The 16,517-nt window shown below is 45.8% G+C and overlaps 1 protein-coding gene across 1 annotated transcript in view; it reads left to right on the plus strand.

The window, feature by feature from the left end:
• The window catches only part of LOC121853518 (PDZ domain-containing protein GIPC1-like), a 120,778-nt gene that overhangs the window by 68,976 nt on the left and 35,285 nt on the right, over positions 1–16,517 (plus strand). Inside the window, 2 exon segments of the mRNA XM_042347674.1 lie at positions 11,379–11,454; positions 11,457–11,474. Of these exon segments, the coding sequence (XP_042203608.1) occupies positions 11,379–11,454; positions 11,457–11,474 (94 nt within the window).

A 16,517-nucleotide genomic window follows, 5' to 3' on the forward strand; every position in this document is an offset into this window, starting at 1 on the left:
GGGGCAGGATACACGGGGCGGATACGAGCAGGATACGGAGCAGGATACACGGGACAGGATGCACGGGGAGCAGGATGCACGGGGGACAGGATACACGGGACAGGATACACGGGAACAGGAATACAGACAGGATAGCACGACAGGATACACGGGGCAGGATACACGACAGGATACACGGGGACAGGATACACGAGCAGGATACACGGGAGAGCCAGAGACGGGGACAGGATACACGGGGCAGGATAACAGGGGGATACAGCATAACCTACATTATAACTGACGGAGGTCTGTACATGGTTAAGTTAACCCTCCTCCTCCTTCCTTTCCCCTCCTTTTCTCTCCTCCCCTCTCCCTCCCTCGTCTCTCGTCCCCCTCCTCCTTCCCCTGTCCTCCCTGTCCTCTCTCTCCCCGTCCTCCTCCTGTCCCTCCTCCCCGTCCTCCTCTCCCTCCCCCTCCCTCCCCAGCCTTGAACTGACCTTTATTAATACCAAGAACTTAACAGCTGTCTGATGTAAATTGAAGTTTGAAGAGTTACTGTAGGTTAGTGGAGTTACTGAGGTGTTGGTGGGTTGGGTTAGGTTAGTTACTGTAGGTTGAGGTTAGTTAGGTTACTGTAGGTTGGAGTACTGTGGGTTGTAGTTGTTAGGTTACTGTAGGTTGCTAGGTCAGGTTACTGTAGTTCAGGTTAGGTTACTGAGCAGGTTAGGTTACTGTAGGTCAGGTCAAGGTAGGTTAGCTACTGTAGTAAGAAAGGCCACTGAGGCTACTGGGAGGTTACAGTTGGGTTACTGTAGGCAGTTAGCTACTGTAGTCTTCAAGGTTGCTAGGGTTAGGTTACTGTAGTTGGGTTAGCTATGACTGGGTTAGGCCAGGCCACTGAGTCTGGCCAGGCTACTGTAGGCTGGGCTACTTAGGCCAGGCCAGGCTAGGCTGGGCTGTCAGCCAGGCCAGGCCTGAGTTGCCAGGGGCTAGGCTACTGCAGGTTGCCAGGTTGGCTTGCACAGGCTAGGTCACTGCAGGTCATTATTTTAGGCTGAATAAGGTCATCAGTTAGTCACTGTGTCAATATGAAATAGTTAGTTAGGTCATTGGGCTGGCTGTCAACAGTCACTGCAGGTCAGGTTGAGAAGTAGGTCATTGCTGTCGAAGATGAAGACTGTGTCATTAGGCTATTACTGTAGGTTGTTGTGTTACTAGGTTTGCTGGGTTGGGTTAGGTTACTGTGGTGCAGGCCAGGCTAGTCAGCCAGGCCCTGCAGGCCCCAGGTCGGGCCAGCCAGGCCACCGCAAGGCCACCCCAGGTCAGGCCAGGCCACACAGTCAGTCAGGCCACTGCAGGTCAATGCTCCAGGCTGGGCCAACAGGCCACTGCAGGTCAGCCGAACAGCTAGTCAGGCCAGGTTGGGCCAGGCCAGTTACTGGCCAGGCTACTGCAGGTCAGTGGGCCGGCCAGGCTACTGCAGGTCAGCAGGTCACTGCAGGTCAGCCAGGTCCAGCTTAGTTAGGCTAGGCTGGGCTGGGCCAGGCTACCGCAGTCTGGCCACTTCAGGCTAGGCTAGTTCAGGTTAGGCTGGGCTACAGGTTACCGCAGGTCAATAGTTTAGGCTAGGCTAGGGGCTAGTCATTAGGAGGTCACTGTAGGTCACACTTAGGTTAGGCTAGGCTAGGCTACTGGCTGGCTAGGGTTAATGTTGGGTTGGTTGCTGGGTTGGGTTGGGTTGCTGGGTTAGGTTAGGTTTAGGTTTAGGTTGGGTTAGGTTGGGTTTGGGTTGATTAGGTTGCGTGACTGGGCTTGAGTTAGTCTACAGCCGCCCAGATGATGATGTGAACACACACACACACACACACACAGAAAGAATGGCACAGTCAGACAGACAGGATACACACAGAGACAGACAGACAGACAGAGTACTGGTGTAAGTATCAGGTATGAACTTAATTGAGGTGGATCAGGTGAGTGTTATCAGTGACGCTCAATGACAGAGCTCTCCTGATACCTGGTGATAGTGCTACCTGTGTGTTACCTGGTGATAGTGCTTGAGTGTTACCGTGAGCTTGAGTGTTACCTGTGTGATAGTGCCTGAGTGTTGTGATAGTGCTTGAGTGTTGCCTGGTGATAGTCCTGAGTGTTACCTTGATAGTGCTTGAGTGTTACCGATAGTGCTTGAGTGTTACCTGTATGATAGCTGAGGTTACCTGTGTTACCTGATAGTGCTTGAGGTTACCTGTGTGTTACCTGGTGATAGTGCTTGAGTGTCGTGTTACCGGAAGTTGAGTACCTTGTTACTTGGTGATAGTGCTTGAGTGTTACGTTACCTGGTGATAGTGCTGAGTGTTACCTGTGTTACCGATGGTATTGAGGTTACCTGGGATAGTGCTGAGTGTTACCTGTGTGTTACCTGGTGATAGTGCTTGAGTGTTACCTGTGTGTTACCTGGTGATAGTGCTTGAGTGTTACCTGTGTGTGTTACCTGGTGATAGTGCTTGAGTGTTACTTGGTGATAGTGCTTGAGTGTTACCTGTGTTACCTGGTGATAGTGCTTGAGTGTTACCTGGTGATAGTCCTTGAGTGTTACCTGTGTGTTACCTGGTGATGGTGCTTATGTTACAGTGTTACGGATAGTGTTGAGTGTTGCCTGGTGATAGTGCTTGAGTGTTACCTGGTGATAGTCCTTGAGTGTTACCTGTGTGTTACCTGGTGATAGTGCTGAGTGTTACCTGTGTGTTACCTGGTGATAGTGCTTGAGTGTTACCTGTGTGTTACCTGGTGATAGTGCTGAGTGTTAACTGTGTGTTACCTGGTGATAGTGCTTGAGTGTTACCTGTGTGTTACCTGGTGATAGTGCTTGAGTGTTACCTGTGTGTTACCTGGTGATAGTGCTTGAGTGTTACCTGTGTACCTGGTGATAGTGCTTGAGTGTTACCTGTGTGTTACCTGGTGATAGTGCTTGAGTGTTACCTGTGTTACCTGGTGATAGTGCTTGAGTGTTACCTGGTGATAGTCCTTGAGTGTTACTCTGTGTTACTTGCTTGAGTGTTACCTGTGTGTTACCTGGTGATAGTGCTTGAGTGTTACCTGGTGATAGTCCTGAGTGTTACCTGTTACCTGGTGATGGTGCTTGAGTGTGTGTTCCTGGTGATAGTGCTTGAGTGTTACCTGTGTGTTGCCTGATGATAGTGTTGAGTGTTACCTGGTGATAGTGCTTGAGTGTTACCTGTGTGTTACCTGGTGATAGTGCTTGAGTGTTACCTGTGTGTTACCTGGTGATAGTGCTTGAGTGTTACCTGGTGATAGTCCTTGAGGTTACCTGTGTGTTACCTGGTGATAGTGCTTGAGTGTTACTTGTTACCTGGTGATATGTTTATGTTACTTGTGTGTTACCTGGTGATAGTCCTTGAGTGTTACCTGTGTGTTACCTGGTGATAGTCTTGAGTGTTACCTGTGTGTTACCTGGTGATATTGGTTGAGTGTTACCTGGTGATAGTGCTTGAGTGTTACCTGTGTGTTACCTGGTGATAGTGCTTGAGTGTTACCTGGATAGTGGGTGTTACCTGATGATAGTGCTTGAGTGTTACCTGTGTTACCTGGTGATAGTGCTTGAGTGTTACCTGGTGATAGTCCTTGAGTGTTACCTGGTGATAGTCCTTGAGTGTTACCTGTGTGTTACCTGATGATAGTGCTTGTGTTACCTGGTGATAGTCGTTGAGTGTTACCTGAGGTTTCCTGTGTTACCTGATGATAGCCCTGAGTGTTACTTGATGATAGCCCTTGAGTAACTTTGATGATAGCCCTTGAGTGTAACTTGATGATAGTCCTTGGGTGTTACTTGATGATATCCTTTATTGTTACTTGATGTTAGCCCTTGAGTGTTACTTGATGATAGCTCTTGATTGTTACTTGATGTTAGTCCTTGAGTGTTACTTGATGATATCCTTGAGTGTTACCTGATGATAGCTCCTTGGTGTTACTTGATGATAGCCCTTGAGTGTTACTTGATGATAGCCCTTGAGTGTTACTTGATAGTCCTTGAGTGTTACCTGATGATGGCCCTTGAGGTTACCTGATGATAGCCCTTGGGTGTTACTTGATGATAGCCCTTGAGTGTTACTTGATAGCCTTGAGTGATACATTAGTGTTACTTGATGATAGTCCTTGAGTGTTACTTGATGATAGCCCTTGGGTGTTACCTGATACAGTGACGCCTAACGCAAAGCTCCTTATGACTACCTTTTCATTGCTCCACCCTAACACACACTAACACGCCGTAACACACACTAACACGCCGTAACACACACTAATGCACACTAACACGCCGTAACACACACTAACACGCCGTAACACACACTAACGCACCATAACACCCCTAACACACTAACACGCCGTAACACGCACTAACACGCCGTAACACACACTAACACGCCGTAACACACACTAACGCACCATAACACACACCTAACACGCCGTAACACACTAACGCACCCTAACACCCCTAACACACACTCAACACGCCGTAACACACACTAACGCCGTAACACACCAACGCACCATAACACACACTAACACACCATAACATACACTAACACACCATAACACACACTAACACCTGTAACACACACTAACACACCATAACACACACTAACACACCATAACACACACACTAACACACCATAACACACACTAACACGCCGTAACACACACTAACACACCATAACACACACTAAACACACCGTAACACACACCTAACACACCATAACACACACTAACACACCATAACACACACTAACACACCATAACACACACTAACACACCGTAACACACACTAACACACCATAACACACACTAACACGCCGTAACACACCCTAACACGCCGTAACACACACTAACACACCATACACACACTAACACACCATAACACACACTAACACACCATAACACACACTAACACGCCGTAACACACACTAACACACCCACAACACGCCGTAACACACACTAACACGCCGTAACACACACCACACGCCGTAACACACACTAACACGCCGTACACACTAACACACCATAACACACACACCAACACGCCGTAACACACACTAACACGCCGTAACACACACTAACACCCATAACACGCCAAAACACACTAACACACATAACACGCCGTAACACGCCGTAACACACACCACACCATAACACACACTAACACACCATAACACACACTAACACACCATAACACACACTAACGCACCATAACACACACTAACACGCCGTAATACACACTAACGCACCATAACACACTCAACGCACCATAACACACCAACGCACCATAACATACCCAAACACACTAACGCACCATAACACACCCTAACACGCACTAACACGCCGTAATACACACTAACGCACCATAACACACACTAACATGCCGTAATACACACTAACGCACCATAACACACCCTAACACACACTAACACACACTAACACACCTTAACACACACTAACACACTAACACACCCTAACACACTCTAACACACCCTAACACTAACACACCCTAACACACACACACTTAACACTCTAACACACCCTGACACACCCTAACACACCCTAACACACACACTAAACACTCTAACACACCAACACTAACACACCCTGACACACACACTTAACACTAACGACACACCCTAACACACCCTAACACCCTGACACACCCTAACACACCCTTAACACACACACTTAACACTCTAACACACCCTAACACTAACACACCCTAACACTAACACACCCTAACACACACACTTAACACTCTAACACACCCTGACACACCCTAACACACCCTAACACACACACTTAACACCCTAACACACCCTAACACTACACACCCCTGACACACACACTTAACACTAACACACCCCGACACACACCCTAACACACCCTGACACACCCTAACACACCCTAACACACACACACTCTAACACTCTAACACACCCTAACACTAACACACCAACACACACACTTAACACTCAACACACCCTGACACACCCTAACACACCCTAACACACACACACTTAACACCAACACACCCTAACACTAACACACCCTAACACACACACTTAACACTAACACACCCTGACACACCCTAACACACCCTGACACACCCTAACACACCCTGACACCCTAACACACACACACTTAACACTCTAACACACCCTGACACACCCTAACACACCCTAACACACCCTGACACACCCTAACACACCCTGACACACCCTAACACACACACACACTTAACACTCTAACACACCCTAACACTAACACACCCTGACACACACTTAACACTTAACACACCCTGACACACCCTAACACACACACACACTTAACACTCTAACACACCCTAACCCTAACACACCCTGACACACCCAACACACACTTAACACTCTAACACACCCCTGACACACCCTAACACACACACTTAACACTCTAACACACCCTAACACTAACACACCCTGACACACCCTAACACACCCTAACACACACACACTTAACACTCTAACACACCGTAACACACCCTGACACACCCTAACACACACACACACACACTCTAACACTTAACACACCCTAACACTAACACACCCAACACACCCCAACACACACACACTTATCACTCTAACACACCCTAACACTAACACACACACACTTAACACTCTAACACACCCTAACACTAACACACCCTGACACACCCTAACACTAACACACCCCCTGACACACCCTAACACACCCTAACACACACACACTTAACACTTAACACACCCTAACACACCCTAACACACACACTTAACACTCTAACACACCCTAACACACCCTGACACACCCTAACACACACACACCTTAACACTCTAACACACCCTGACACACCCTAAACACACACACTCTAACACACCCTAACACACCCTGACACACCCTAACACACACACACTTAACACACCCCAACACACCCTAACACACACACACCCACTCAACACTAACACACCCTGACACACCCTAACACACCCTCCTCAACACCGGTAGACAGTATTGTCCCCACCAGGTGTCGTGTTCACCCAGTGTATCGATCTGCTGTACTGTGTATCAGCTCTCTCTCCTGTCTGTCTGTCTGTCAGTCACCACATCCGTCGTTTGGTCACAGTAGACGAGCACCAATCATCATACTTCATGCCCGGATACGCGTGATTTTTCCTTTTTTTTTTTCTCCGGGCTCTGTGTCTCCGTGCGGGTAAATAACCTGCGCTGATCACCTTAGTATACATACAACGCCAGTACGAGAGTCTGCAGCGTCTGGCGATTATGGAACTTCGCTCAACAATCGCCCGACGTCTGCTTGTAGGTGTATGATATATATATATTATTTTTATTATTATATTTATTATTATTATTTATATTATTATTATTATGTTATTATATTATTATTATTAATATTATTATTATTATTATTATTAATATATATATATTATTATTATTTTATTAAATTATTATTATTATTATTATTTTTTATTATTATTATATTATTATTAATGTTATTATTATTATTATTATTCCTGTTATTATTATTACTGTAATTATTATTACTGTTATTATTATGTTATTATTATTACTGTTATTATTATTACTGTTATTATTATTACTGTTATTATTATTATTATTATTATTATTATGTCAACAATATATTCCTAAATCATTTTGTTACTAGATGTAGTCCAGCGCGGTGTTTTGACCCATTTCAAACATTGGCAACTGTCATACGAAATAAGGACGACCGATCGCTTGTCACGCCTCATTTACTTTTATCGTTATTCATTTGTTATTACATGTACGAGTTAAGTAATATTATGTACTTTTGCACTTTCTCTTACAATACGTTACAAAATAGTAATGAGAAATTCTACACATTAAAATGACATTGGATAAAAAATTGTGACGTCATGATGGCAACACTCATTCAGGAGATACGGAAGTAAATTTATATTCGTTATTTTTATCACTTGTTATCTTAGTTTATTTATTTATATTTATTACTCTCAGCTTTGTTATCAGTGACTATGATATTTTATGACTATATTTAAGTTACGTGTATGTGATAAATTATGTATAATCGGATTGAAAGCTATGTGTACATATGTTTTTGCTGGGTATTTGAAGAATGTTGAAGTTGTTACCGTCTTCGTAGATATTATTGTTAGTACTATTAGTCGTAGTAGTAGTAATAGTATGTGTGTGTAGTGGTAGTTTTGGGGGAAGGAGGAGGGGGTGTGGTAGTGATAGTATTGATAACCGTGTGGTGGTAATAGTGGTAGATGTAGTGTTGGTGGTTGTAGAGGTGAGGAATGGTGGTAGTGAGTGGTATATGGTGGTGGTAGGTGGAGTTTTGTGGCGATGGTGGTAGGTATAGGGTGTCTGGGGGGATAGTGGTAGTGCTTTGAGGATAGTGGTAGTGATTGTGGTAGGTATAGAATGTCTATGGTCGGGGGTTAGTAGTGGTAGTGAGTGGACGGGTCAGTTAGCCTACCTGAGATGTCATCAACATCACTAATGACCAGGTGTGTGTAATGATGCATATTAATTAACCTACCTTTATCACCGCCGTCTTTAGGCAGGTGTATCCCATAGTCTCCTCTGGCGTGTGGGCTTTGGGCATTAGGACACGCGTGCATGTCCTTGTATGTGTTTTGTATCGCCGTGTCCCTAGGTGAGGCAGTGGACCTGTGTGTGTGTTAAGATCCATGTCAATATCCTCAGCATAGCCAGTGGACATGCTCCTTGTCCTGTAACCTTCCCCATTGTGTGGTAGGAGAGACATGTCCAAGAGTGGGACATGTATGTTCACCTTTACCATATCCTCTCCGTCGCCAACACACTCCCTCTGCATGTCCTAATGATATATCGATACCCGTGTCCTCTTTCGAGAAGGGCAGCGGCGTGCAGTTGGACACGTACACACTTTCACTCGCTCTTACCCTCACACCGCAGATGATATCACCCATGTCTATTTTATGAGAGTTGGGGCATCAGAGACATAGTGTGTATATATGAGGACACGTATACCTCCCTGATAACCCTTGTCCATTTCTGAGGTAGTAGACATGTTCAAAGGCAGTATTGAGAAGGACACGTGTATATTCATTTAACCATGTCTTCTCCACCGCCTATATCACCATGTCGTGTGATATAACCCATGTCCTCCTGCCACGGTCGGTGGGTGTTGAGGCATCTTCTCCTCCCCATTTCTTACCATATGTGTGTGTGTGTGTGTGTGTGTGTGTGTGTGTGTGTGTGTGTGTGTGTGTGTGCATGTGTGTGTGCTGTGCTGTGTCACCTTAGCTTATACACTTGTCCGTCAACCTGCCTGCTTGTGGTGATGAACGCGACCATCACACACACACACACACACTCACACACACACACACACACACACACACAACACACACACACACACACACACACCAAGTTTAGATCCAGAAATGATATGAATTTATAGTACAGGTGAAAATTACAGGGCCAAAAATACAGGCAGCTACAGAGTTGAGGTGAATTCATTAAACACAACAGGTGAACGGTACAGACAACAGACTTACCATTTACTCTTGGCGTCTAATCTTAACAGGAAGAGGAGGGGGAGGAGTCACCACAAATCAACAATGTATACCAGGGAAATACATAATACATGGTTGGTTTATATTATATGTATATGTATAGTGGTTAGTGTCGTTCTAGGGGGTTAAAGCCTGTATTGACGTCATAACATTAGCCTTGGATTCTCTTATGGTAAACATGTAGTAGGGCTTATATCTGTGTGGAGACAGGTGTGCGAGGTGACAGGTGTGTGTGTGACAGGTGGGGTGGAGACAGGTGGGGCATGACAGATGTGGGGGTGGAAGATGAGGGTGTAGGGGTGTGGAGACATGTGTGGGAGGGACATGTGTAAGGTGACAGGTGTGGTGCAGGAGACAGATATAGGGTGAGACAGGTGAGAGGTGTGGATGACAGGTAGGGTGAGACATGTGTGGTGTGGTACTCTGCTCTAGTTCACAAGGAAACTGTTACGGTCATTTCACTTTTCTTTAAATCTGAGAGACACTACCTAGGCTCTCTCTCTCTCTCTCTCTCTCTCGTGTATGTGCGTACGAGTGTATTTGTATGTAGGTTTATTTGTGTATGTAGACTGTATATGTATGTGTGTATGTGTCTGTTTATTTGTGTGTTTTCTTGTTTTGTTTTTTATAAATTACCTTAGTTGTTGTGTGTTATTTAATCATGTTATTGTTGTTGTTTCAGGTTATTATTGTTAGTGGTGGTTGTAGGTTATGAAATGTGTGTGTGTGTGTGTGTGTGTGTGTGTGTGTGTGTGTGTGTGTGTGTGCCCTGAGGAGACGTTTGCAAGATGAATTTGTTGTCTTTACGTAACTTCCTCCAGTGTCTCTGTAAACACAAGCATCAAGGGACTTTATAAACACCCTACAGAGCCTGGTATACTTGTGCCTCAAAAGCAAACAAAGTTCACACGTATTCTGGCATGACGTGCACTGATTGGTCCTTTGAACCCACCGCGACGTCCGCTAGTTCAGGTTTAGGTTAGGTTAGTGAGTTAGATGTGGGATGGGATTTGTTGACGGGACAGTAGCTGACGTCATGGTAGACAAAGACCAATTAGTGTGCATCTGGGTAGAACAGTAGCTAACGTCATGGTGGACAAGACCAATCAGCGTACAACTGGGTGGAAGAGTAGCTGACGTCATGAGAGAGACCAATCAGCATACATCTAGATAGGATAGTATCTGACGTCATGAAAGAACGACCAATCAGGGTAGAACAGCAGCTAACGTTATGATAAACAAAGACCAATCAGCATACATTTTGGTCGACCAGCAGCTGACGTCATGATATGGCAGACCAATCACATCTTGCGGAATTTACTTAACTAGATGCCAGTGTTGCAGGGTGAACGACTAACTCGCTGTGTTGACCAGTGTTGTGTGTGTGTGTTGATACAAGATCGGATTCCTTGTTTTTCTTTGTTTTTTTTTATTTAGGAATTATTAATAATTTTAAGAGTTTATTTTTTTATTAGTACAGGATATTACTATTGACGCCTATAATGGTAAACACTACAGTCATTGTGTTGGGCGTTGTTATAGATAGATAGATAGATAGATAGATTAACTACCCTGATGCTAACCTAACCTAACCAAACCTATCAATAACCTAACCTAACCCCCCTAACCCAACCCTCCTCCAGGTAGCGTTAGAGTGGCTAATCTTCAGGTAACCCACAACTTGTTAAATGTTGTTTATATAACCATTGGCAGTTGACTAATGCGAGTTGTTTGCCTTGTTTACAGATCCTGTTTTTAACGCTTAACACACACAAGGTCGACATGACGAAACTCTTAGGCGGGCAGATCGGCCTGGATGACTTTCATTTGCACACAGGAGAGGTAAGTCACTTTGCCCTTGACTTGACGTAGTGCTTCACTCTGTGTGTGTGTGTGTGTGTGTGTGTGTGTGTGTGTGTGTGTGTGTGTGTGTGTGTGTGTGTGTGTTGTGTGTGTGTGTGTGTGTGTGTGTGTGTGTGTGTGTGTGTGTGTGTGTGTGTGTGTCCACAGGGTGGTGTAATGCGTTTAGTGTGGCAGCATTATGTTAGTGTTAAGGTGTAAGCACTGCTTGCTCCTCGCTTTCAGCTATCGCCGCTGGCTGGCCCTCGTGTTGAACAGGGAAGAAACTTACACAAGTCCTTCCCTGCCAGTACACAGCCTCCACCATCAAGACTCCTGCTGTGTCTCCTCGTGGCAACACACGGTAACTGGGCCTCGTGGGCCTAGGCTTAGCCAGCAGGGATCTCGAGCAGCAGTGGGCTCCAGAGGGATGGCACATAGGTATATGGCCACGGGAGTAAACCCCGAATGAAAAATCTGAGGTGGAGCCCCACATTAGGCAGACATGCTTACAGAGCTCCAACAAGACCCCCCAACGGCGGTATAGGCAGAAGTGGTGACAAACATGGGAACCCAACGACCCTACACCGGCGGATGAAAGCAATGCCTGATGGACAGGCTACTAAGGCGAAACCCAACAAACTGGGCTATCGGCTGTCCATTGCAACTCTCCCTCTCCCCAGTCGTTGCAACACTTGCACCACTGGATCAGGAAAAGGGAGAGCCAAGATGTGTGGTTGCAGCCTGCGCTCCTGCCTCACCACATAAATCAACTCACACGCAGCCATCATCCAGTTCATCATACCTCTCATCATCATCAAAACCCCTAGACCCCAAAAGTCCTATGGTGACAGACGAGTGGAAACAGGGACAGGCAGAGATGACTACCGCGAGTGTCTAGTCACAACTCTGTACATGGGCGGCATGGATAAGATGGTTGCTTATGACCTGGGATCTAGGCAGCAGTGCAATCTGGTTCTGTCTGGGCCACTGAGCAGCCCTCTCAAGGAGCCACTCTGCTCACCCCACATGGGGACGGGGCTAGAAAAGGTGCCCTGAACATAGCCTGCCTAAAGAACCAACCTGTCTGGGCAGCCACACCCAGTAAGGTCATCCTTATGCGGTCGAAAACACAATCATAATCACAGATCAAAACAAAATCAAACTATTCAACCTCTTATGGTCGCTGCATGGAATGTCAGGACCCTTCTGGATACTGGCACAAATGAGCGTCCTGAAAGAAGAACTGCCCTTCTGACTAAAGAGTTGGCTAGGTATAACATTGACATAGCAGCCATTAGTGAGTCCCGGCTCCCAGACCAAGGTCGACTCACAGAACGGGGGTCTGGCTATACCTTCTTCTGGAAGGGTAAGCCTGCTGCAGAGAGAAACGACATTTATGGAGTTGGCTTTGCCATCCGCCAACTCATCCTACACAGGCTAACTGAAATGCTTGTTGGGATCAACGAGCGCCCCATGACGCTTGAGTCCTATTGAATTACTCACGTCATGCCTTCATCAGTGCATACGCCCCAACACTGGATACAGAGGATGACATTAAGGAGGCCTTTTATGCCAACCTTGGCAGAGTGCTAACCTCTATCCCCAGAGAAGATAAGGTTATGCTCCTTGGTGACTTCAATGCTAGAGTTAGCAGAGATGCTGACATTTGGCAGGGAACCATAAGGAGTAATGGACTAGCAAGTGTAATCCCAACGGCTTACTCCTCCTCAGCAAGTGTGGTATGCAACCTCACTGTCACCAATACCTTGTTTAGGCAAACCAACAAGTTCAAGGGCTTGTGGCAACACCCACGATCCAAACACTGGCATCTCATTTACTACATTATTGTTAGAGAAAGAGATCGCCGAGATGCCCTAATCACCTGTGCCATGCGTGGCTTAGACCACTGCGACACTGATCATCAACTTGTTAGAGCCAAGCTCTCACTTCACGTCTCCCCTAAATGGCGAAGGCAACAAGCCCCCACAAGAGGTTTTAACACTAAACGTCTGGAGGATCCAGTGGGAGCACATGCTTTCAGAGAGCAGCTCGAGCATGGGCTGATAACAACCCGACAACAAAACCCAAATCCCAGTGCCGAACGGGGTGTTCTCGACACTGTTCAGACAAAATCCTGCAAAGAGACCCTCGGCCAGGTCGAAAGAATACACCAGGACTGGTTTGTTTAAAATGTACTCGTCTATGATAAAGGTTCTGCTTTAACTGACTGGCAGAACAACCTCAGTCTCGAAGTAAAGCTGATACCTTCCGCAAGAAGAAAGCGGCGGCCCAGAGGGAATTTTGCAATCTAAAAACAACGTTTGGTTTAAAAATAAAGGATGTGAAATGTAAAAACTTGCAGAGCAACACAAGATGTGCGAATTTTTCAATTCCACTAAAACATTTTATGGGCTAATCACTCATGGCGCGCCCCTGCCCCTCATCCAATGGTGACTCCCTAATTTAAGACAAAGAAGGCCTCCTTCAATGCTGGAACACTATCATTCACTGCTCATTCCAAACACAGATGTGGATGTCCTTACTACCCAGCAGGTCCCTCAGCATCCAGAGCTGACCCACCTCAGCTATCTCCCATCCCTGGATGAGGTAGCTAGCTCCTGCCATCAAACAAATGAAAAATAACAAAGCCTCAAGGGCTGATGGAATCCCAGCAGAGGTGTATAAAGCAGGAGGACCTCTGGTTACCAGCCGTCTCAGTCTCTCCTGGAGAATATGGGAAAAGGAGGAAATCCCCCAAGCTCTTAAAGGTGCCTCCATTCTCAATATTTATAAGAACAAGGGAGACCGGTCAGATCTGGCAACTACCGTGAGATCTCGCTGCTGTCCGTAGCTGGCAAGATTATCGCCCGAGCCCTTCTAAGCAGACTTCTTCCTGAGATGGAAATTTTCTTCCCAGAATCTCAATGTGGCTTTCGACCATCACGTGGCACCACTGACATGATCTTTGCTGCCCGCCAGGTATAGGAAAAGTGCAGAAAACAGCTTGACTTGTACATGGCCTTCATCGACCTAACCAAGACCTTCGACTCGATCAACAGGGAAGCTCTCTGGCGGATCAGTCATTTTGGCTATCCACCAAAATTCAATGCCATTGTGAGCCAACTCCACAATGGCATAAACGGCAGTGTCCTACACAATTGCACCCAGTCTGATTTCTTCCCCATTCAAACGGGGGTAAAACAAGGATGTGTACTGGCACCAATTCTCTTTTCCATTTTCTTGGCTGCCTTCCTTACTTGTGCCAGTGCCAATTTAGCTGGCGGGGTGGACATCAGGTACCAGATGAAGGGTCTTTTCAACATAAGACGACTCCAGGCAGGAACAGAGGTGTCGGCAACTTCCATTACTGATCTTCAGTATGCGGACGACCTCACCCTTGTCGTTCACACTGAACGCTGCCTACAGGAGATCCTGAACACCTACGCAGATGCTTAGGTACACTTCGGCCTTGAGGTGAATGTTTAAGATTCTGATTTTCTTTCAGCCTGCCTCTGGTTCAGCCACACCTCCACCATCCATCCAGCTTAACGGTACTGCCTTATCTAATGTTATCCACTTTCGGTATCTCGGCTCCCACCTGTCCACCACTGTGGACATCGATGAAATGATTAAACATCGGATCAGATGTGCATCTCGAGCCTTTGGCAGACTCCGAAACTGTGTCTTCAGCTGTAGGAACTGAAATTATTTACAAAGTGGTCCTTCCCACCCTGCTAAATGGCAGCGAGACATGGGTCGCATACAGGAGTAACATCAAGGCGCTTGAAATTTTTCAGCGTGGCTACGTTCCATCCTCCAAGTTCGCTGGGAAGACAAGAGAACAAATGCCAGTATTCTCACTGACACCAACTGTAGCATCGTCGAGGCTACCATTATCCATGAACAACTATGCTGGACTGGCCATGTTACCTGCATGGACGACAGTAGACTGCCAAAGCAGCTACTTTACAGTCACCTAACGAATAGTAAATGTAACGCTGGCGGGCAACTGAAAAGGTAAAAGGACAGTCTTAAGGCAAACCTGAAAAAAAGGCCAAATTGACCCCGTCACCTGGGACAATTACTCCACACCGCAACGCTTGGAGGAGCATCACACGAGAAGGTGTCAATACTTTCAAGTTAGCCCGACTGCAAACCGTGGCAGACAAGCGCCAACTCCGGAAAGATGGTGTAGCCGCATTGCAACATCTGTGATCGACCCTGCCGGTCTCTCGAGTCACCTGAAAACTCACCAACGAAGGTGACAACATTAATAACTCATAATAATCATTGTATCATAGCTGGATGATCGTCATACTCGATTCCGAGTGACAGCAAAGTAGTAGTAGTAGTAGTGTGTGTGGTGCTTCACTTAGCCTCAGCCTATTGTGTGTGCTGCAGTTAGCTTTTGTTTTCTGTATGTGTGTCTGGTGCTTCACTTACTATATTGTGTGGTGTTTCATTATATTGTGTGTTGCTTCCCTTACTATATTGTGGTGCTTCACTTACTATAGTGTGTGGTGCTTCACTTACTATATTGTGTGGTGCTTCACTTACTATATTGTGTGGTACTTCACTAACTATAGTGTGTGGTGCTTCACTTACTATATTGTGTGGTGTTTCATTTACTATATTGTGTATTGCTTCACTTACTGTCTTGTGTGTTGCTTCCTTACTATATTGTGTGGTGCTTCACTTACTATATTGTGTGGTGCTTCACTTACTATATTGTGTGGTGTCACTTACTATATTGTGTGGTGTTTCATTTACTATATTGTGTGTTGCTTCACTTACTGTCTTGTGTGTTGCTTCACTTACTATATAGTGCGGTGCTCCTTACTATATTGTGTGGTGCTTCCTTACTATATTGTGTGGTGCTTCCTTACTATATTGTGTGGTGCTTCACTTACTATATTGTGTGGTGCTTCACTTACTATATTGTGTGGTGCTTCCCTTACTATATTGTGTGGTGCTTCCTTACTATATTGTGTGGTGCTTCCCTTACTATATTGTGTGGTGCTTCACTTACTGTCTTGTGTGGTG

The sequence above is a fragment of the Homarus americanus genome, unplaced genomic scaffold, assembly GCF_018991925.1.
Source record: "Homarus americanus isolate GMGI-L3 unplaced genomic scaffold, GMGI_Hamer_2.0 scaffold4896, whole genome shotgun sequence".
NCBI lineage: Eukaryota > Metazoa > Arthropoda > Malacostraca > Decapoda > Nephropidae > Homarus > Homarus americanus.